The 17,185-nt window shown below is 46.1% G+C and overlaps 1 protein-coding gene and 1 non-coding gene across 2 annotated transcripts in view; both read left to right on the top strand.

Moving 5' to 3' along the window:
- The window catches only part of Wdr88 (WD repeat domain 88), a 39,096-nt gene extending 27,973 nt beyond the window's left edge, over positions 1-11,123 (top strand). Inside the window, exons 9-11 of the mRNA XM_021213422.2 lie at positions 1,596-1,664; positions 8,803-8,895; positions 10,980-11,123. Of these exons, the coding sequence (XP_021069081.2) occupies positions 1,596-1,664; positions 8,803-8,895; positions 10,980-11,123 (306 nt within the window). The remainder of the gene's footprint in view (positions 1-1,595; positions 1,665-8,802; positions 8,896-10,979) is intronic.
- Positions 11,124-12,619: 1,496 nt separating this feature from the next.
- Positions 12,620-12,693, top strand: Trnat-agu. Its single transcript has one exon. It is a non-coding gene; the product is annotated as a tRNA-Thr (tRNA).
- The last annotated feature ends 4,492 nt before the right edge of the window (positions 12,694-17,185 follow it).

The following is a 17,185-nucleotide window of genomic DNA, read 5'->3' as shown; positions in this document are numbered from 1 at the left end:
GTGCATGGCGGTTGGGTGGGAGGTGGTTAGGATCTTGTTATGTAGCCCGGGTTAGCCTCAAACTTGTGATCTTCCTGTTTCAGCACCTCCCACCCCCTAGTGATGAGATTTTGGGTGTGGTTCTGCCACTCCAGGTGGTATGGCATCTGAGACCGAGGCCAAGGCCTTGCTGCCTTCTAAGGGTACTGACACTTCTGTGGGAAAGGACAAAGACATCAGTAAATTAGCCACCAGCAGAGATGTGAGAGAGAGAGAGAGAGAGAGAGAGAGAGAGAGAGAGAAAGAGAGAGAGAGAGAAAGAGAGAGAGGTGACAGAGAGGCTTAGGGACTGACCCACAAGGGAAGAGCAGTGGGCTCCCTAGAGGAGGCGCTTGTCGGAGATCTCAGTGGACAAGCAAGGACCTCAGGCACTACCTAGTGTGTGTAGGTGAAGCGCCCAAGCCCGGAGCTAGGCAGGAGCCCACAAACAGCAGAGTCTGACGCGGCATGAGGACTTGCCCAGCCTTAGGGCTTCTGCCACCAACAGAGGAGGCCTGCACCCAAGGCTGTCTGTAGTTAGAAGGGTGTTAGCCAACATGGCAGGCGTCTCGGGCTGGAGCCCTGTACGCCTGGTCCAGACTGTCCGTTGCCTTTGGCTGTGAGTGCCTACACCCATGACTTAAAGCCTCTGAGTCCTCAGGGACCCTCTGTCATCTACGTCTTCTTGAGTGGCACTTGTTCATCCCACCCCTACCCCCCCACACAGCCAAGGCTAGTCTTTCTAAGCTGAGTTCTACCACGGAGATTGGAGATTTCGTGATAGCAAACAAACAGCTTCTCGCTGAATGCTACCCCCCCTGGGCTTCCCACCCCTCTGCCTCCTGTCAGATTGCTCTGGCCTCTTCCCTCCCCCTCCCCCCCCACCCTTTTGTACAGAATGAAAAGCTGTCTTTTCATTCCTAGTTTCATCACTGTGTGCAAATGTCCCATGAGTGAAGACCGGGCACAGCGCAGGTGTGGAGGTCAGAGGGCGTCTCCGAGGGGTGGTGGGTTCACCTCCTTCCACCTAGGTCCCACGGATGGAGCTCAGGTCTCCAGGCTTGTGGTGGTGAGCACTTTACCCGCTCTGCCACCTCTCTAGCCTTTTGCTGAACCCCACCTCTCCTGCTCCCTTTTCCTTACCCTGCTCAGTTGCTGCGCTTTCTGTAAGGAAAAATGCCTAGGCGGAGCCCTAACCCACAAACGGCGCCTGTCTCCTCCGGTTGTACAGTTCCTCGGTGGCGTAAGCTTCCGTGGAAGCCCACAAAGACCCTCCCTGGGAGAGCCTTTTAGGGGCACTTTGTCAAGTAGTAGGTGCAAGCAAATGCCTAAGCCCAGATAGGAACATGGTCTTCTATGTCCTCCCAGTCTGCTGAGCCTTGCATACGATTTTAAAACCATACACAGCACCCTCCTAATAGATGCTGTGACCCGTCCTTGCCGCTTGCATTCTGCCTTAGGTGTTGATGGGACCGAGCGTGGGCTTCGGGTAAGCAACACAGGCTTGCTGGCTCTTGGTTTCTCTCGCTCTTATAAAGCATTTCTCCGAGGTCATTGTTAAATTATTTCTTGTTCAGGGCCACGAGGACTGGGTGACGGATGTTGCTATTAGCAACAACAAGAAATGGATCCTCTCGGCTTCAAAGGTAAAAGCGACCAAGCTTTGGCAGACTTAAAATGTGTATCGCACTTGCGAGTACTTGAGATAGCTGAGGTGGTTACCCACCCCAGATATGAAATGCGGACTTGGGGTTGCATGCCTGCAATCCCAGCGTTCAGGAGACAGAGGTAAGAAGAGGGCCCTCCAGATGGTTTATTAGGGAAAGGCCCCTCCCACAAAGCCTGCCAACCCCAGGGCTTGATTCCCAGGTTCCTCATAGTAGAAAGAAAGAACCGACTCCTAAAAGATAGGGTTTCTCTGTGCAGCTCTGGCTGTCCTTGAACTTGCTCTAGGCTGGCCTAGAGCTCAAGAGACCCAGCTGCCTCTGCCACCTGAGTGCCAGCATTAAAAGGTATGCACCACCACTTGTGGCTCAGGTAGAATAAAAACTTGAAAGGCAAAAAGTAATCCCAACCAACCAACCAACCAATCAAACAAACAAACAAAACCCCACTTGTCCCTGTGCAGGCTCAGTCTGACATTGCCCTCAGGAGCTTCCCAGGAATATGGCGCTCAGTCCTCTCTTCCATCTGTGAATCTGGGCATTGCCAGGTGGATCTGGTCTGTACCATCAATGCTTGAGTTTTTGCTGGAGAAGCCAGACCTGTGAATGGCACAGCAGTCAGTCAGCCTTGCAGGGCAGGCACCAGCTCACAGCTAAGCAGCCACGCCCTCACGAGGCCCCAGATGGGTCTCTCTCTCCCCTTCCACACCAGTCGTCTGAGGACATCCATTCTAGTGGCACACAACTGTCCCTCACTCAGAGGCTGTGCCAGGTCAGAGGTCAGAGGCTCCACCTTGACGTCTGACCTTTAACACTGCTTTCTGTCCCTCACTCAGAGGCTGTGCCAGGTCAGAGGTCAGAGACTCCACCTTGATGTCTGACCTTTAACACTGCTTTCTGTTCTGAATGTCAGAGACCTCTAGGTCTGTGAAACGATGGTTCAGATCCCACCTACTAAGCGTTTCTGATTTGTGACAGGATCTTGCTGTGTCCCCCAGGCTAGCCTCCAGCTGCAGGTCTCCTGCTTCTGCTTCCTGAGTGTTAGGCCTGTAGCTGTGTGCTACAGAGCAGCACAGGGCAGGCATTGCAGACTAAGAACCATAGTAAATACGTACTAATGGGTGCCTGAAGATGTTACTGCTGTAACAGAGAGCTGGGAAAATGTCCTGGCTTATCAAAATTCTGTCATTCTCTACATTTGACTTTTTTGTTACATTACTGCTGTCATTTAAACAAAACGGCAAGATGAAGTAGGTGACAGAGTAATGGACAACAGGAGTATATGGACAAATATGTTTAAGAAGAGCATGAAAATACTGTGACATAATAATGTCATTATTTTATAACACTGTAATAGAACAATCATAGAATAATATATTACACATAATATGTTGTAATATGTATTATATATTAAATATGATAGATTATATTCTAATATAGTATAAATCATATTATATATTATAATACATCATTAGAGTAATTAAATATCCAATAAGGATATTGTAATTGTATATGTATATTACATGATTAATATCATATAATACATGGATATTATTTACAATGTTTTATTAGGCACTTAATTTTTTTTTTTTTTTTTTTTTTTTTTTTTTTTTTTCGAGACAGGGTTTCTCTGTGTAGCCCTGGCTGTCCTGGAACTCACTCTGTAGACCAGGCTGGCCTCGAACTCAGAAATCCGCCTGCCTCTGCCTCCCAAGTGCTGGGATTAAAGGCGTGCGCCACCACGCCCAGCTAGGCACTTAATTTTTATAGGATATATTATTATATATTCTTGTTTGATTGTTTGAGACAGGGTCTTACCATGTAGTCTAGGCTGGCCTCAAACTCATGATCCTCCTCCCCGTACCTCCCAAGTGCTGGATTGTGGACATCTCCACTGTATCCAGCTATTATATATTATATATTAGATATTAGATATTAGATATTTAAGATAAACATGGTGACTAAACAGAGGCTACTTACATTCCATTTCTTAAAACGTGACCACCTATGGTGATACTCATCTGTAGTGTTGTACTCAATATAATCCTTATGGAAATGTCAATAGCTTCCCTGCCACACATAAACACACACACACACACACACACACACAAATGATCTTCAAGTCCGTAAGGAACCCATAGGGTCTTTGAGTACTCTGAACTGTTACTGTTGACACAAAAAAGTTACACATTTTGATGAAATTCAATTTTTAAAAATTTTTCATTGTTTCCTTGCTTTAACTATTTTTAGTTATTCATAACTGTGCCTGCAGGAGCCAGTGCAGGCCAGAAGAGGACATCAGACCCCCTGGAACTGGAGTAATAGTTTCAATAATGTAATTGATGGGCACATACTTCCTGAAGTTCAAGCTCAACTAAATTCATAATAATTAGCATGATAAATGGCACCAGGACAGATGGATACCTCAGTGGGACAGACCAGCAGACCTGTCAGTAAGCCATGGCTTACATGGGCTGATGGTTTTGTGCCCCAGCCACTAAATGGAGAAGGGACAATCTTTCCCACACATGGTGGTAGGAAAGCCTGATATTTATATGCAGACAAACGAAACTGGGCCCTTGCCTCACACCACATGCGGTTGTCCTTCCATATCTGTGGGCTTCAACCAAGCTGGATTGAAATATATAAAACAAAAAACAAACAAAAGCATCATCAGCATAGTGGAGAATATCTTTAATCCTACACTCAGGAGGCAGAGGCAGGCAGATCTCTGTGTGTTCAAGGCCAGCCTAGCCTACATAGTGATTTCTAGACCAGTGAGGGCTACACAGTGAGACCCTGTAAACACACACACACACACACACACACACACACACACACTCATTCATTCTCTTTCTCTCTCTCATCCATCTATCTGTCTGTCTATCTAGATAGAGATATAGAATCATGCCACATATTTTAAAAACTAAGCTAAATAAATCTCTATTCTATACACACACAGAACTTGCTCCCTTGTCTCCTAAACAATAGTCTAACAACCATTTGCAGTCTCTCAGGCATTATATTCAATCTAGAGACGATTTAAAGAGTATAGGCATATATGTAAATCATATGCAAATTTGATCGAGGTTTATGTGGGGGACCTGAGCCTCTACTAGTTTTGGTATTCTTTATTGTGAGAGGTCCGAGAACACTTCCTCCTGTACACCAAGGGACCACTGTACAAAATAAAATGTACCAAAGACCTAAACTTATGAGCTAAATTTTTAAAAATATGAAGGAAACGTTTGAGAGATTCTTTGATATTTTGAGTTTGCAGTGAGTTCAGGAGTTTGACAACAAAGCACAGGAAATGTGGAGCTGGAGGGATGGCTCAGTGGTTAAGAGCACTGACTGCTCTTCCAGATGACCTAGGGTCAATTCTCAGCACCCACACGGCAGTTCACAACCATCTGTAACTCCAGTTCCAGGGTATCTGATGTCCTCTTCCGGCCTGCACTGGCTCCTGCAGGCACAGTTACAAATAACTAAAAATATTTAAGGCAAGGAAACAATAAACAATTTTAAAAAATAGAATTTGATCAAAATGAGTAATGTTTTTATGTCAAAAGGCTAGGCACAGTGGGACACACCCGTAATCCCAGAGCCTGGGAGCCTGATGCAAAACAGAGAGTTCCAGATCAGCCTGGGATGCACAGAGAAACCCTGTTTCTCAAATTCAACAAAATAACTCCAAATAGGTTGGGGTGGGGGGAATAAATAGTATATATAGTTGTGTTATTATTCATTTTATTTGTATTGCTTTTTGAAGGTAGAATCTCAAGTGCTCCAGTTTGGTCTTAAACTTAGCCCAGGCTGACCCAGAGCTCCTGGTCCTCCAGCATTCACCTCCCAAGGGCTGGGAATACTTAGCCCAGGATAACCCAGAGCTCCTGGTCCTCCAGATGCTGGGATTACAGGTCTGTGTTGCCACACTCAACTTTATTACCCTTCTTTCTACTCTGATCCTCAGTACATTTTAAAGTTAGGGATACTCTTGTCTCATACCTTAAAAATATAAATTTCGGACAGGCTAACATTTTAAAAATCATTTCAAAGGCCAGAAATGATGATAGCCATATTGTAGACGTGTTCAAGGAAGTTGCTATCTTCCCTTTCTAGAATAAAATTTCATCAAGGGGCTGGGGAGGTGGCTCAGTCAATAATGGACTTGCTGCATGAGGGCCCAGATTCAGATCCCAGAACCCACGTAAAAGCGAGATTCTATGTCTGTAATGCCAGATCTGGGATAGGAGCGAGGCAGGCTCCCCATTTAACTTCTCATTTGCTTTGGTACAAAGCTTACCTTGCCCAGTAAATGTATTCGACAAAATTTACACTTGCACCATGTGTTAAATGTGCAGATGAGTTAGAAAAGTCGGATTTGAAGCATGAAGTGATGACACTTGCCTTTAATCCCAGTACTCGAGAGGCAAGAGGCTGGCAGATCTCTGTGAGTTCAAGGCCAGCTTATTCTACAGATCGAGTTCCAGGACAGCCAGGGCTACACAGAGAAACCCTGTCTTGAAAAACAATCAACAAACAAAAATACAACAGCAGCAGCAACAACAACAACAAATCTGATTTGAATTTAGGTAGTTCTTTCTTAGCAAGCTTTTGCTCTATGCTTTCTGCATTTTTATTAAAATATTCACAGGAAGCCTGGAAGGGGTTTAAAACTCCCAAGTTTGGAATCAAAGTATCTAAAAGGTTAGGGGTGACTTTAAAATGCAATATGTGCATGGGCTTGTGCGTGTGCCTGTGCGTGTGCTTGTGTGTGATGTGTGTTCAGTGCATTCCGAGGGCAGAAAGAGGAGTTATGGGTGGTTGTGAGCTGCTCAATGTGGGTGCTGGGACCTGAAATCCAGTCCAAGAGCAGTGAGTGCTCTTAATCACTGAGCCATCTCTCCAGCCCATCTTGGTTTTGCTTGTTTCTGGTTTTCTGAAACATCTCATCATGGGGTCCTTGTAGCAGACCATGTTGCTAAGACTTAACAAACTACTTGATACACTGTAGAAAGTGACTACCGATAAAACCTGGCTCATCTTCAGTGTAGCTGCTCTCCAAATTTCAGTTTTTGTCTCTCTATAAGATATTTGGTTTCCTCTGCTTAATTAGGAAATGTAAAATGAGATGTTATTGATGCTGTAACAAATAGGCATAATAAACAACTCGGTCTTAGGACTTTACAGCTCCTCTGGATGCACAGCAAAGAAAGGGAATCTCCCTGGGGTAAAAATCAAGGCTACTAGAAAACTGCCTTTCTTTTTGGAATTATTTTTGTTAGCATAAAAAAACAAAGTCCAGAGTTTACAATGTTGTGTTCTCTGACTCCCACTCCCAAGTCTGCCTTGTCAGTCAGCCAGATTGACAGTAAACTGTAAGTCTCCTGCCTCGGCCTCCCCAGTGCTGGGATTACATGTGTGTGTCACTTTGGTTATCTATCTGTCTATCTATCTATCTATCTATCTATCTATCTATCTATCTATCTATCTATCTATCGTACATTCTGTGAGTTTTGTCAAACACATGCCATGTATCAATCATTACAGTAGCCTGTAGAACTATAGAATAATTTTACTGCCCGAAAGACCCCTATGCTCTGCTTCGTACAGCCTCCTCTTTCCCTCAGAATCCCCGCCAGCCACCGTTTCTATTTTAACTGTCTCTTAACACACACACACACACACACACACACACACACACACACACACACACAACATGCCACACCCACATACCACACAGAAGACATACCACACAGGAGACATGCAATATATCCTACACAGCACACACTACACATACTACACACAACACACAGGCACACACTACATATAACATACACTACACATAGTGCACATACACACGTACTGTACACAATGCACACTACAAGACTACACACAACACACTACATATTCTGTACACAGCACACATATACACATATTACACACAATGCACACTTCAATATTACACACAGAATACACACACAACACACAACACAAATATAACTTTCACTTCAAAGGTGATAAGGGGTAGTTTATTCTGAAGTCAAAGATGAGTGACCGTGGCAGAAGAGTACAGAACCAGGTTATGCCAAATTCCATGCTCCACCGTGGTAACAGTTTCCATTACGTTTCTCTAATAATGGAGCAAGGGATACCACACGTCATTCCCAAACTGACTGATGGAAGGTCACAGATAACAGGGAGGCCTCGACTACAGGCCTTAGTGCCTGTCTGGCAGCACTTAGCTTTTTGGTTGATAGAAGTGAGGTGTCCGTTTGTACATTCCAAAGGACTGACTTCACAGTCACAGAGACAGCAGATGACATCAGAGGTGGGTCATGGAGAGCTATCAGAGGTGCGAGAGATGCCGTGATGATCTATCTGGCTCTGGACTTGCAACATTCCAACCTCTCCAAGTCCTTTGAGTTCTAATCAGTTAATGAGCCTTGCGGAAGGCTTAGTGGAAGGTGTGGTTTTTGTTATTTGTTTTTCCAGGAACTTCTGTTCAATCTCAGTCTGCAATATTTGCCTTCCTGGAACACTGGATACATAAAATTTACAGCCGCCGGGCGTGGTTGCGCACACCTTTAATCCCAGCACTCGGGAGGCAGAGGCAGGCAGGAGTTTGAGGCCAGCCTGGTCTACTAAGTGAGTTCCAGAACAGCCAGGGCTATACAGAGAAACCCTGTTTCGAAAAGCCAAAATAAATAAATAAATAAATAAATTTACAGCCTGCAGCCTTTTCAGACTGGCTTCTTTTGCTCAACAATATGTGTTTTGTATCTCTATATGCTTTGGAGGTTTGGCAGCTCATCTGTTCTGAACACGGAATGCTATCCCATGGCACAACTGCACCACAGGTCTTCATGCAGCCCAGGCTGGCCCTGAACTCACAATCCTCCTGCCTCTGCTTCTCACGTGCTGGGGTTACAGGCGTGTGCCATCATACCTGGCTTCTGTGATGCCAGGGGACAGAGTCTGGTACTCTACCACTGAGCTACCCATAGCCTTCATAGTGGTTTGGTTTGGGTTTTTTTGTTTTTGTTTGTTTGTTTTTGTTTTGTTTTCCTGCATGTCTGTTTTTGTGACTCCTGGCTTACTGTTTAACTTGTTTTAGGACAGCTCCATGAGACTATGGAATATTGAAGAAATTGACAAAATTCCTTTGGTTTCTGAAAACAAAAAGGCCATGGGATTAAAGGTCAGGCAGGTTGGTATTAGGTGATGCTAAGCCCAGTTGTCTTCCACCCATCTTCACCAATTCAGCTTATTTCCTGAGTGAACATTATTGGACCCCTGGGGATCCCAGCCTTGTGGGTACTCAAGTCCTAAAAGATGAGACAAGTGCATAGATACAAGGAAAATGGTCCCATGGTGAGTTACATGAGAAGAAAACACACACACAGGGAAGGGTGTGTGTTGGGGTCTTTATTTATCATTATTCATTTTGTTCTCTGAGACGGGCTTTTGCTATATATCCTAGGCTGGCCTGGAACTATTTATTCTTCTAAGTGCTGGGCTTACAAGTGTGCAAACAACTTATTTGGTTGTTTGTTAATTGTAGGATAGAGCACAAGGCTTTTTACATCCTAAGCAAACACTCTTCGGTTGAACTGTACTCCTAACCTCTATGATTATCTCATTTTACTTAAGATTTATTTTATTTTATTATTTTGGAGATAGCATCTCACTGTGTAGCCCTGGCTGGCCTGGACCTAGCAATGTAGAGCAGGCTAGCCTAGAATTCCACCTGCCTCCATCTTCTGAATGCTGGAATTGAGGGTGTGCTTCCTGCCTGCTGTGTGTGTGTTGTTCACATGTGAATGTGTATGTATTTGTGTGTGTGTGTGTTTATGTGTGAGTGTGTGTGTCTCTGTGTGTATGTGAGTGTGTGTATATGTATCTGTGGAGTGTGTATGTGTATATGTGTCTGTGGAGTGTGTGTGTGTGTGTGCGCGCGCGCGCACATGTGCAAGTGAGTTATGTGAATGCAGAGCCCCAGCAGCTGGAGTTACAGGCGGTTATGAAACATCTAACATGGATCCTTTGGAAGAACAGAAAGGGCTCCTAACTTCTGAGTGTGAGTGTGTGTGTGTGCTGGGATTCCCTGAGAGGCCTCTGACATGGCTTGAGAGTCCCCACCTCAGTCACTGGCTTGCTAGTTGATAACGAATGAAATTGGCGAGCATCCGTATGTGCTGAGAGGTGCTTGGGCCAGAAAGAGACTCAGAGTGGAAGAGGATACTCAGATCACACATCATTGAAATCATTGTCTGAAGCTGAGCGAGGTGGCTCCCTCTTGTAAGTACAACACGCAGGAGCTTGAGGCAGAAGGATTACTCGTTGTCAAAGGTCAACCTATAAGATTTAGTGAGGAGCTGTCTCCAAAATCTAAACAATAATTAAACAGGGGCTAGAAAGATGGCCTAGTGGCTTAGGGCCCCTGCTGCTCCTACCAAGGACGCAGATTCAATTCTAGCACCAACACAGTGGTTCATAACCATTTCTGATTCCATTTTAAAACAAACAAACAAAAAAAACCAAAAACCAAATAAATGATAAACAAATGCCCTGTTTATTTTAGAAATCTTGTCTGTTAGCCAGGTGGCACATAGCTATAATACTAGCTATTCAGAAGGTGGAGGCAAAGGATTTAAGTTTAAGGCCTGCCTGAGATATTGAAAACCTGTCTCAAAATAAAACACATATATACATTCTCCCCAACCCTTTCATGCATGCACGCACGAGCGCACACGCGCATGCAAACACACACACACACACACACACACACACACACACACACACAGAGGGGGGTATGGGGGAATGTAACTCAGTGGCCTAACGCATTCAAGGGCCTGGGTTTAATTCCTACTACTAAAAAACAAAAACAAATCCTTACCTACTTGCCTTGCTTCTTTCTACCTCTCTGCTCTGTAAGTCAGCTGTCCTTAGCATATCAAGGACTCAGAACACTCCTTGGGTCCCACAGTTCCACTCTGGAGCACTCTATACAGAGAACACTTGACAAGGGCTGGACCCAGCCTTGTCTTCCTCCTCCCAAGCATGCGGCTACCTGAGGTCCAGCCCTGGGGACCCTCCTAGCTTTGGAGGGAAAAGTTGGGCATGTCTGATACTCCCAGTCTTTTCCAGGCAGTTTGTGGGGTGAGAGACCCCAGAGAGGGAAGGGCTTGCCTTGGCTGCATCCAGGCTGGTGGGGGATGGGATTCCACACTTGCGACTTGATCTCCTCTGACCTGCACAACGTCTCTGTTTCTTGAAAATGTCCCACCGCAGTGCAGGAACTGTGACCAGCTTTTCTCCACCTTAGAAAGTGACCTCCATTCCCAACTATCCAGCATGTGTCTGTTCTGCCGGAGAGAGGAGAAGACCTTACCGTCTAGTTCTTCGTCATCGACCCTGGAGAGGACTGACAGCTGATGGCTGCTGAGCTCTTTGAGCACTGGCCACTTGCTGTACAGTGTGCAGTGTTCTTCAGGGCTCTGCTCTGAGCTCCCGTGCCAGCAGAATGCACCCATCAGACTGAGGCAGGGGCCAGGCCCTGACTGGACTCTCAGCATGTTTCGGCCTCTTTGCCCACCATAGAACCCTTCAGAAGCGAGCACTGTTAGTTTGAATATAGAATAAATCTAGATTCCTCTGGAAAACAAGTGCGTGTGGGGAATTGTAGAGGCAGTTTTTCTATTTCTGAGCTTTATAACCTGGTGCTCATCTATCTCACTTTGGCCACTGGAACTGGCATGTGCACTCCATGAACATGCTTGCTAAGGGAATATGATGCACCGGGGCAAGGCATTGTGACTGTTGTGGTTTGAATGTGGTTTCTCCCTTCCAGGTTCAAGAGCTAGGAGCTCAGTCCTCTATGTAATGGTGCTGAAAGGTCTTCTCAGGTAGCGGTTTCCGTCCTCCTTATGTGTTTGGGTGTTTTGCCTCTATGTATGTATGTATGTATGTATGCATGCATGCATGTGCCTCTCATGTATGCAGTGCCCACAGAGTCCAAAAGATGACGATAGATTTCCTGGAACAGACGTTGTGAGCTGCCATGTGGGTGCTGGGAACTGACCCTTGGGTCTTCTTAACCACTGAGCTATCTCTTCATCCCACCCCTAGCTACTTTTGAGGCCTCTTTCTTCACTAAGATCATGGTGAGTGTATTCGTCATCACCTTAGCGTTAGGGATGATTAGAATACTTGTAGCCACACCTTCCCGCATGACGGACACCTAGGTTATTACGTTTCTGTGCAGGTAGCGTTTATTTTTGCAAAGATCAGTTCAGCAAATGAAGTCTCTCTCCTGCTGGAGTGAAGCCAGAGGAATGCAACAGTAAGTAGTGCTGCTTGATTTTGTTGTCAAAGGGACGGTTGGCATGGCAACCCCAGACTGACTAGGGCAAACCTAGATGGGGAGGGCCAGGACTTGAGCACACATCCTGTAGGTTCTTCGAATCGCCCATAGCCCCGCTCAGGATCCCTGTCTCTCTCGCTGGTTCCAGAGAAAGCAGTCCAGAAGTTATGGGCCTGGGCTGGCAAGGATGGCCGCAGTTCACTTGAGATGACATTCAAGGGACTAAGCAGCGGGGCAGCACTGGGAGGTTCTGGGGGGGTTTCTGGGGCAGCTGGGGGCTCCGCTGAAATTCTCAGAGCCACTCTCAGCCGACGGAGCTCTCATGACCGGCAGAAGATAGAGCTCAAAAAGTGATGCTATTGTGGCTCAGAAACCAAGGCCGCCCCAAGGCGCCCACTCCGCAAAGCCTATTTAAATCTCCACCTTTCCTTTGGGCTTCGGAAGTCCGTTTCAGCGAGGAACTGCACTGCGCATGCGCTCCGCTGCCCGCACGGAAACGTGTACGCATGAGCGAAGCTCATGAAGTCACTAGAAATGGGAACTGGTTTCTCGCTCTGGCCGTGCGGGCGGCGCCGTGGCTTAGTTGGTTAAAGCGCCTGTCTAGTAAACAGGAGATCCTGGGTTCGAATCCCAGCGGTGCCTGAGCGTTTGCGCTCTATTTAGTTCTTTTGCACGGCCCTTTTTGTTTTGCGAGCGCTCTCACAGAACCGTTCCTCTGTCAGCGCGGAAGACATTTTAGCTGAAGACGTTGTGTTCCCGGCTAGCCTTTGCCTCTTGAGGTCGGCCAAATCGCTGTCCCCTGAGTGCTTCCACAGGGGTGACAAGTCTCCACAGCCTCTTGGCTTCGCTGCGCATTGCTCTGGGCTTCGCTGAGCACTGCAAAGCATGCTGATTTTTCCTTCGGGAATCCGCGCAGTGGGTCCCAACAGTCTGCATACTGAGGACAGCTTGGCGAGGCCGAGTGAAGCCCCAAAATGGAGGTCTGTAGCATCAAATCCGATCGCCAATCTACATCTACAGAATGCATAAAAAAAAAACCAAATGGCTAGGTGCTCCAGTGTGGAGCCCGATTCTAACGCCTGGACTGTGGTTGGCAAGAGCTGGGATCCAAGGCTTTGGAAGGTGGGGGAGACTTTGAAGTTTTAAAGAATGTTCTCCGGGGATACACCTAAGCCCAAACAAAACACAGAATGATAAACCCAGTGAGCTTTTGCATGAGCCACGTGAGGCGGCGTTCCTAATGCAGATACTTTGACTCACAATTGAAGTTACAACCTTATAAACCGTTTAAAGCCATCTTAAGGACTGGCGAGATGGCTCAGTGGATAAATGTCCTTGCTGCTAACCCTGAACGTCCTGAGTTCAATTCCTGGGTCTAACAGGGTGGAAGGTGAGAACAAACAGACCCTCGAAAACTGTCCTCCGGCCTGTGGGTCCAAATGTATGCTGCGGCTCCACGAATGTGTTCACAACAAATAAGTAAATGTAATAGAAAAAAATGTCCTGAGCTGGAAAGAGACAAAGAACGTACTTTCATTAACCCACACAGTGGGACACACTTAGGCTTTGGGTTAGATAAGGCAGCTCATGAGATCGCACAGTGCGGTGGGGGTTGGGGAGCTGGGGGGGGGGGTAAGTCAGCGCCGCCGCTCTCAAGCTATAGGAGAGGTTGTGGGGCTTCTTTCTAAATGGGGAAAAGACCAAAATTGAAGGACACCGAATTCTACTTGACCACTATGGTTAAGTTGACAAATTGAGTTGAGTAAAATTTGCTTGTCCCGGCGGCAATTCTTTCTGTTTCTACGGGTCTGGGTTGTTTGTTTGTTTGTCTGTTTGTTTTGATCAGTTCCTGCCCTTTGCAACTTGGTTCTTTTGGTTGATAAGGCCAACGAACGTATGAGGGAATAGTCCCACACTTTGCAAAGGCAACAGGTCCATTCAGCTGCATCCAGTTACCGAAGGCTTTATTGGAAAGCACCCTCGAGTCTTCTTGGGGCTAAGTTCTAGCTCATCTCTATCCACCCTAGGGGTTGGAGCACTCGCCTGTTGGATGCCTGTTTAAGGTGAAACGAAATTTCCCCCAGGATCACGTGATCAGCATGTTCCACACTGGTGGTGCTGCTTGGGAGGAGGAGACTTCGGGAGGTGGGGCCTAGCAGAGGGCAGTAGGTCAGTGGGTCAGCCACCTTATCCTGCTCCTTCTCTCTCCTCCTCCTCCCCATCTCCCTCTCGACCATGAACCGACATGCCTGAACTGTATCCTTAATCCTCTTTTTAAGTAATTGCGGGTGCTTCTCCACAGTAGTAAAAAGCTAAGTGGGGAGCAGTCGGAGATGTTGGTTGGCACTTGAGTCTGAGGGAGGCTCAGCTCTAAAGGAAAGCCTTTCTGACTCACAGCTGCACAGGGACGGAGGACCTGGAAGTCATCTGATTGGCTGAACATTCCTGCCACCCCACCCCACTCCCAGCAGTAAGCAAAGCCAGAAATGAGAATCAGACCCTTATTAACCTACCTGGTCTCTGCTCCTTAAAAAACCCACACAGGTCTTCCTGCCTCGGGGCCTTTGCATTTAGGGCGGTGGGGGCTCGGAATACTGTTTCCCAAGTAGTCTGTGGGGAAGCCCATCCCATCAGAGATCTTTCAGTCAGTGTGCCTGTCATCTCTGGAAGAACTCCTGTCACCATCCACAGCCCAGCCCGTCCAAGGCCCCAATGCAGCCTCTTGTTTATTCCTTTCACGTGGCTCTTTATATTGTCACCCAAAACAACACATCACAAATGGGAACAGCTATGGCAGTCCTTCTGTGAGAACCTACCTGAAAGAACTTTGTAAAAATGTAAAACAACGTTTTACTTCCAACTGAATTTTGGTTTATGTTGTAAATAGTTTTTGTAAAAGTGTTGTATTTGGTTTATCATGGTTAGTTTTTAAATCAATACTTTTTTTTTTCATATTTAACTTCTAATGCCTTGAGTTTTGTCTTTGCTGTAATGACAATGGAATGACGCTCTGAAACTGTAGGACAGCCCCAATTAAATGTCTTCCTTTATAAGAGTTGCCTTGGTCATGGTATCTCTTCACAGCAAAGGAAACCCTAACTAAGACAAAAGTTGGTACCAGGAGTGGGGTGTTGCTGTGTGATGCCTGACCATGCTTTTGTTTGGAGGAATGTGGATTTGGGAACTTTGGATTAGGAAAGCAGTTGAACTCTTTAAGTGGGGCTTAATGCACCATCCTAGAAGGAGCATGGAAGGCAGGTGCGCTGAGGATGATTTGAATTTGTGGGCCTGGCTCAAGAGCTTTCAGAGGAGAAGAATTTTAGTATGTGATCTAGAGACTGTTCTTGTGATATCTTGTCAAAGAATATGGCTGCCTTTTCCCCTTTTCTGAAAAGTCTGCCTGAGGCTAAACTGAAGAGTTTTGGTTAGTTAAGTTGGCAGAGGAAATTTCAAAGCATCCTAGAACTGACTCTGTCCTGTGGTTATTAGTGTTCACTCTTATGAAGGTCTGTAATGAAAAAGAGCAAGCTGAGCAAGGAAAGCTACAAAATGTGCAGTTTGTGGGGAAGAGAGGCACCAGGAAGTGTAATGGAGCTAAGTCCTATGCTTAAGGAGATAAACAGACTGAAGAAAAACCTGATCTTAAATGAAATAAAGGCAAGGACCCACCCAACTACGCTTCCAACTTGTAAAAAGGAATTAAAGAGCTAGTTTCAGAACAGCCAAGTTTAGGCAGCAATGGAAACCATTGCAAATAGAAAGTTGGAGAAGATGTCACTGAATGAAGGGGTTGGTGCATGCTCCAGCCCCAGCAAGCAGCAGAATTTGCCAGCTTCAGCCATTATGGTTCTGGTTCAAGGATAGAAGAAGGGGTTATGGAATCTCTGTGACTAAGGAAAGCCCCTGAGGCCAGGCACATGTCAGGGGTGGCTTGGCATGGAGGCCCAGAGAGGCCTCTGTGTGAAGCTGTAAAGATGAGCCTTGGAGACCCCAAGATGTTGGAGATGCCAGAGTCATGGGATACCTGCCAAGGAGAGCTGCCAACAGGGCGTGGAACCAGCCTAAGAGGGACATGTGTTTCAGTCAACAAAGCTGAAAGGAGTTGGAGATCTGAAGGGTGTTTTGGTATCAGACCTGGAGATGCAGAGTTTGGAGTGTACCCAGCTGGTTTTCAGTCTTGCTTTGGTCCCGTATTTCCCCTTTCCTCCCTTTTGGAATGGTAATGCATATCCTGTGCTGTTCTATATTGGAAGTATGTGACTGTGGTTTAGATTTTATAGGGATTACAGTTAGAAGATTGCATGAGACTCAGAAGAACCGTTTAACTTTCACAGGGTTGAGACTGTTACAGACTATGGGGACTTCTGCAGTTGGACTAAATGCATTTTGCATTATAATATGGCTACACACACGCACAGACACACACACACATATACACAGACATACATACAGACACACACACATATCAGGAAGTGTAATGTAGTAGTTTGAATAAAACTGGCCCCCATGGACACATAGTGACACTATTAGGAGATGTGGCCTTGTTGGAGGAAGCATGTCTCGCCTTGCTGCTTGCTGATCTGGATGTTGAACTCTCAGCTCCTTCTCCAGCACCATGTCTGCCTGCACACTGACCTGTTTCCCACCATGACGATAAGGGACTAAACCCCTGAAACTGCAAGCCAACCCCAATGAAATGTTTCCCTTTATAAGAGTTTCCATGGTCATGGTGTCTCTTTACAACAACAAAATCCAAACTAAGATAGTAATTTTAAAAAGATTTTAAAAGATTTTCATGTTTGTGAGTGTATTTTCTGCTATCCATGTGTGTGCAGTACCCATGGAGGCCAGAAGAGGGCGCCAGTGTGGTGAAAATGGAACCCTGATCCTCTGCAGGAGCAGCAACTGCTCTTAACTGCTGAGCCATCTTTCCAGCCCATTAGAAAACTTTGAGACTCCTGTAATAGAACACTTGAGAATCGCTGTTTAAATGCAAAAATCTTTTAAAAATATTTGTTTTATTACATTATGTAAGCTGGGCGTGGTGGTGCACGCCTTTAATCCCAGCACTTGGGAGGCAGAGGCAGGCGGATTTCTGAGTTCGAGGCCAGCCTGGTCTACAGAGTGAGTTCCA

The sequence above is a fragment of the Mus pahari genome, chromosome 1 (assembly GCF_900095145.1).
Source record: "Mus pahari chromosome 1, PAHARI_EIJ_v1.1, whole genome shotgun sequence".
NCBI classification, from domain to species: domain Eukaryota; kingdom Metazoa; phylum Chordata; class Mammalia; order Rodentia; family Muridae; genus Mus; species Mus pahari.
This window is presented reverse-complemented; position numbering and strand designations above follow the sequence as displayed.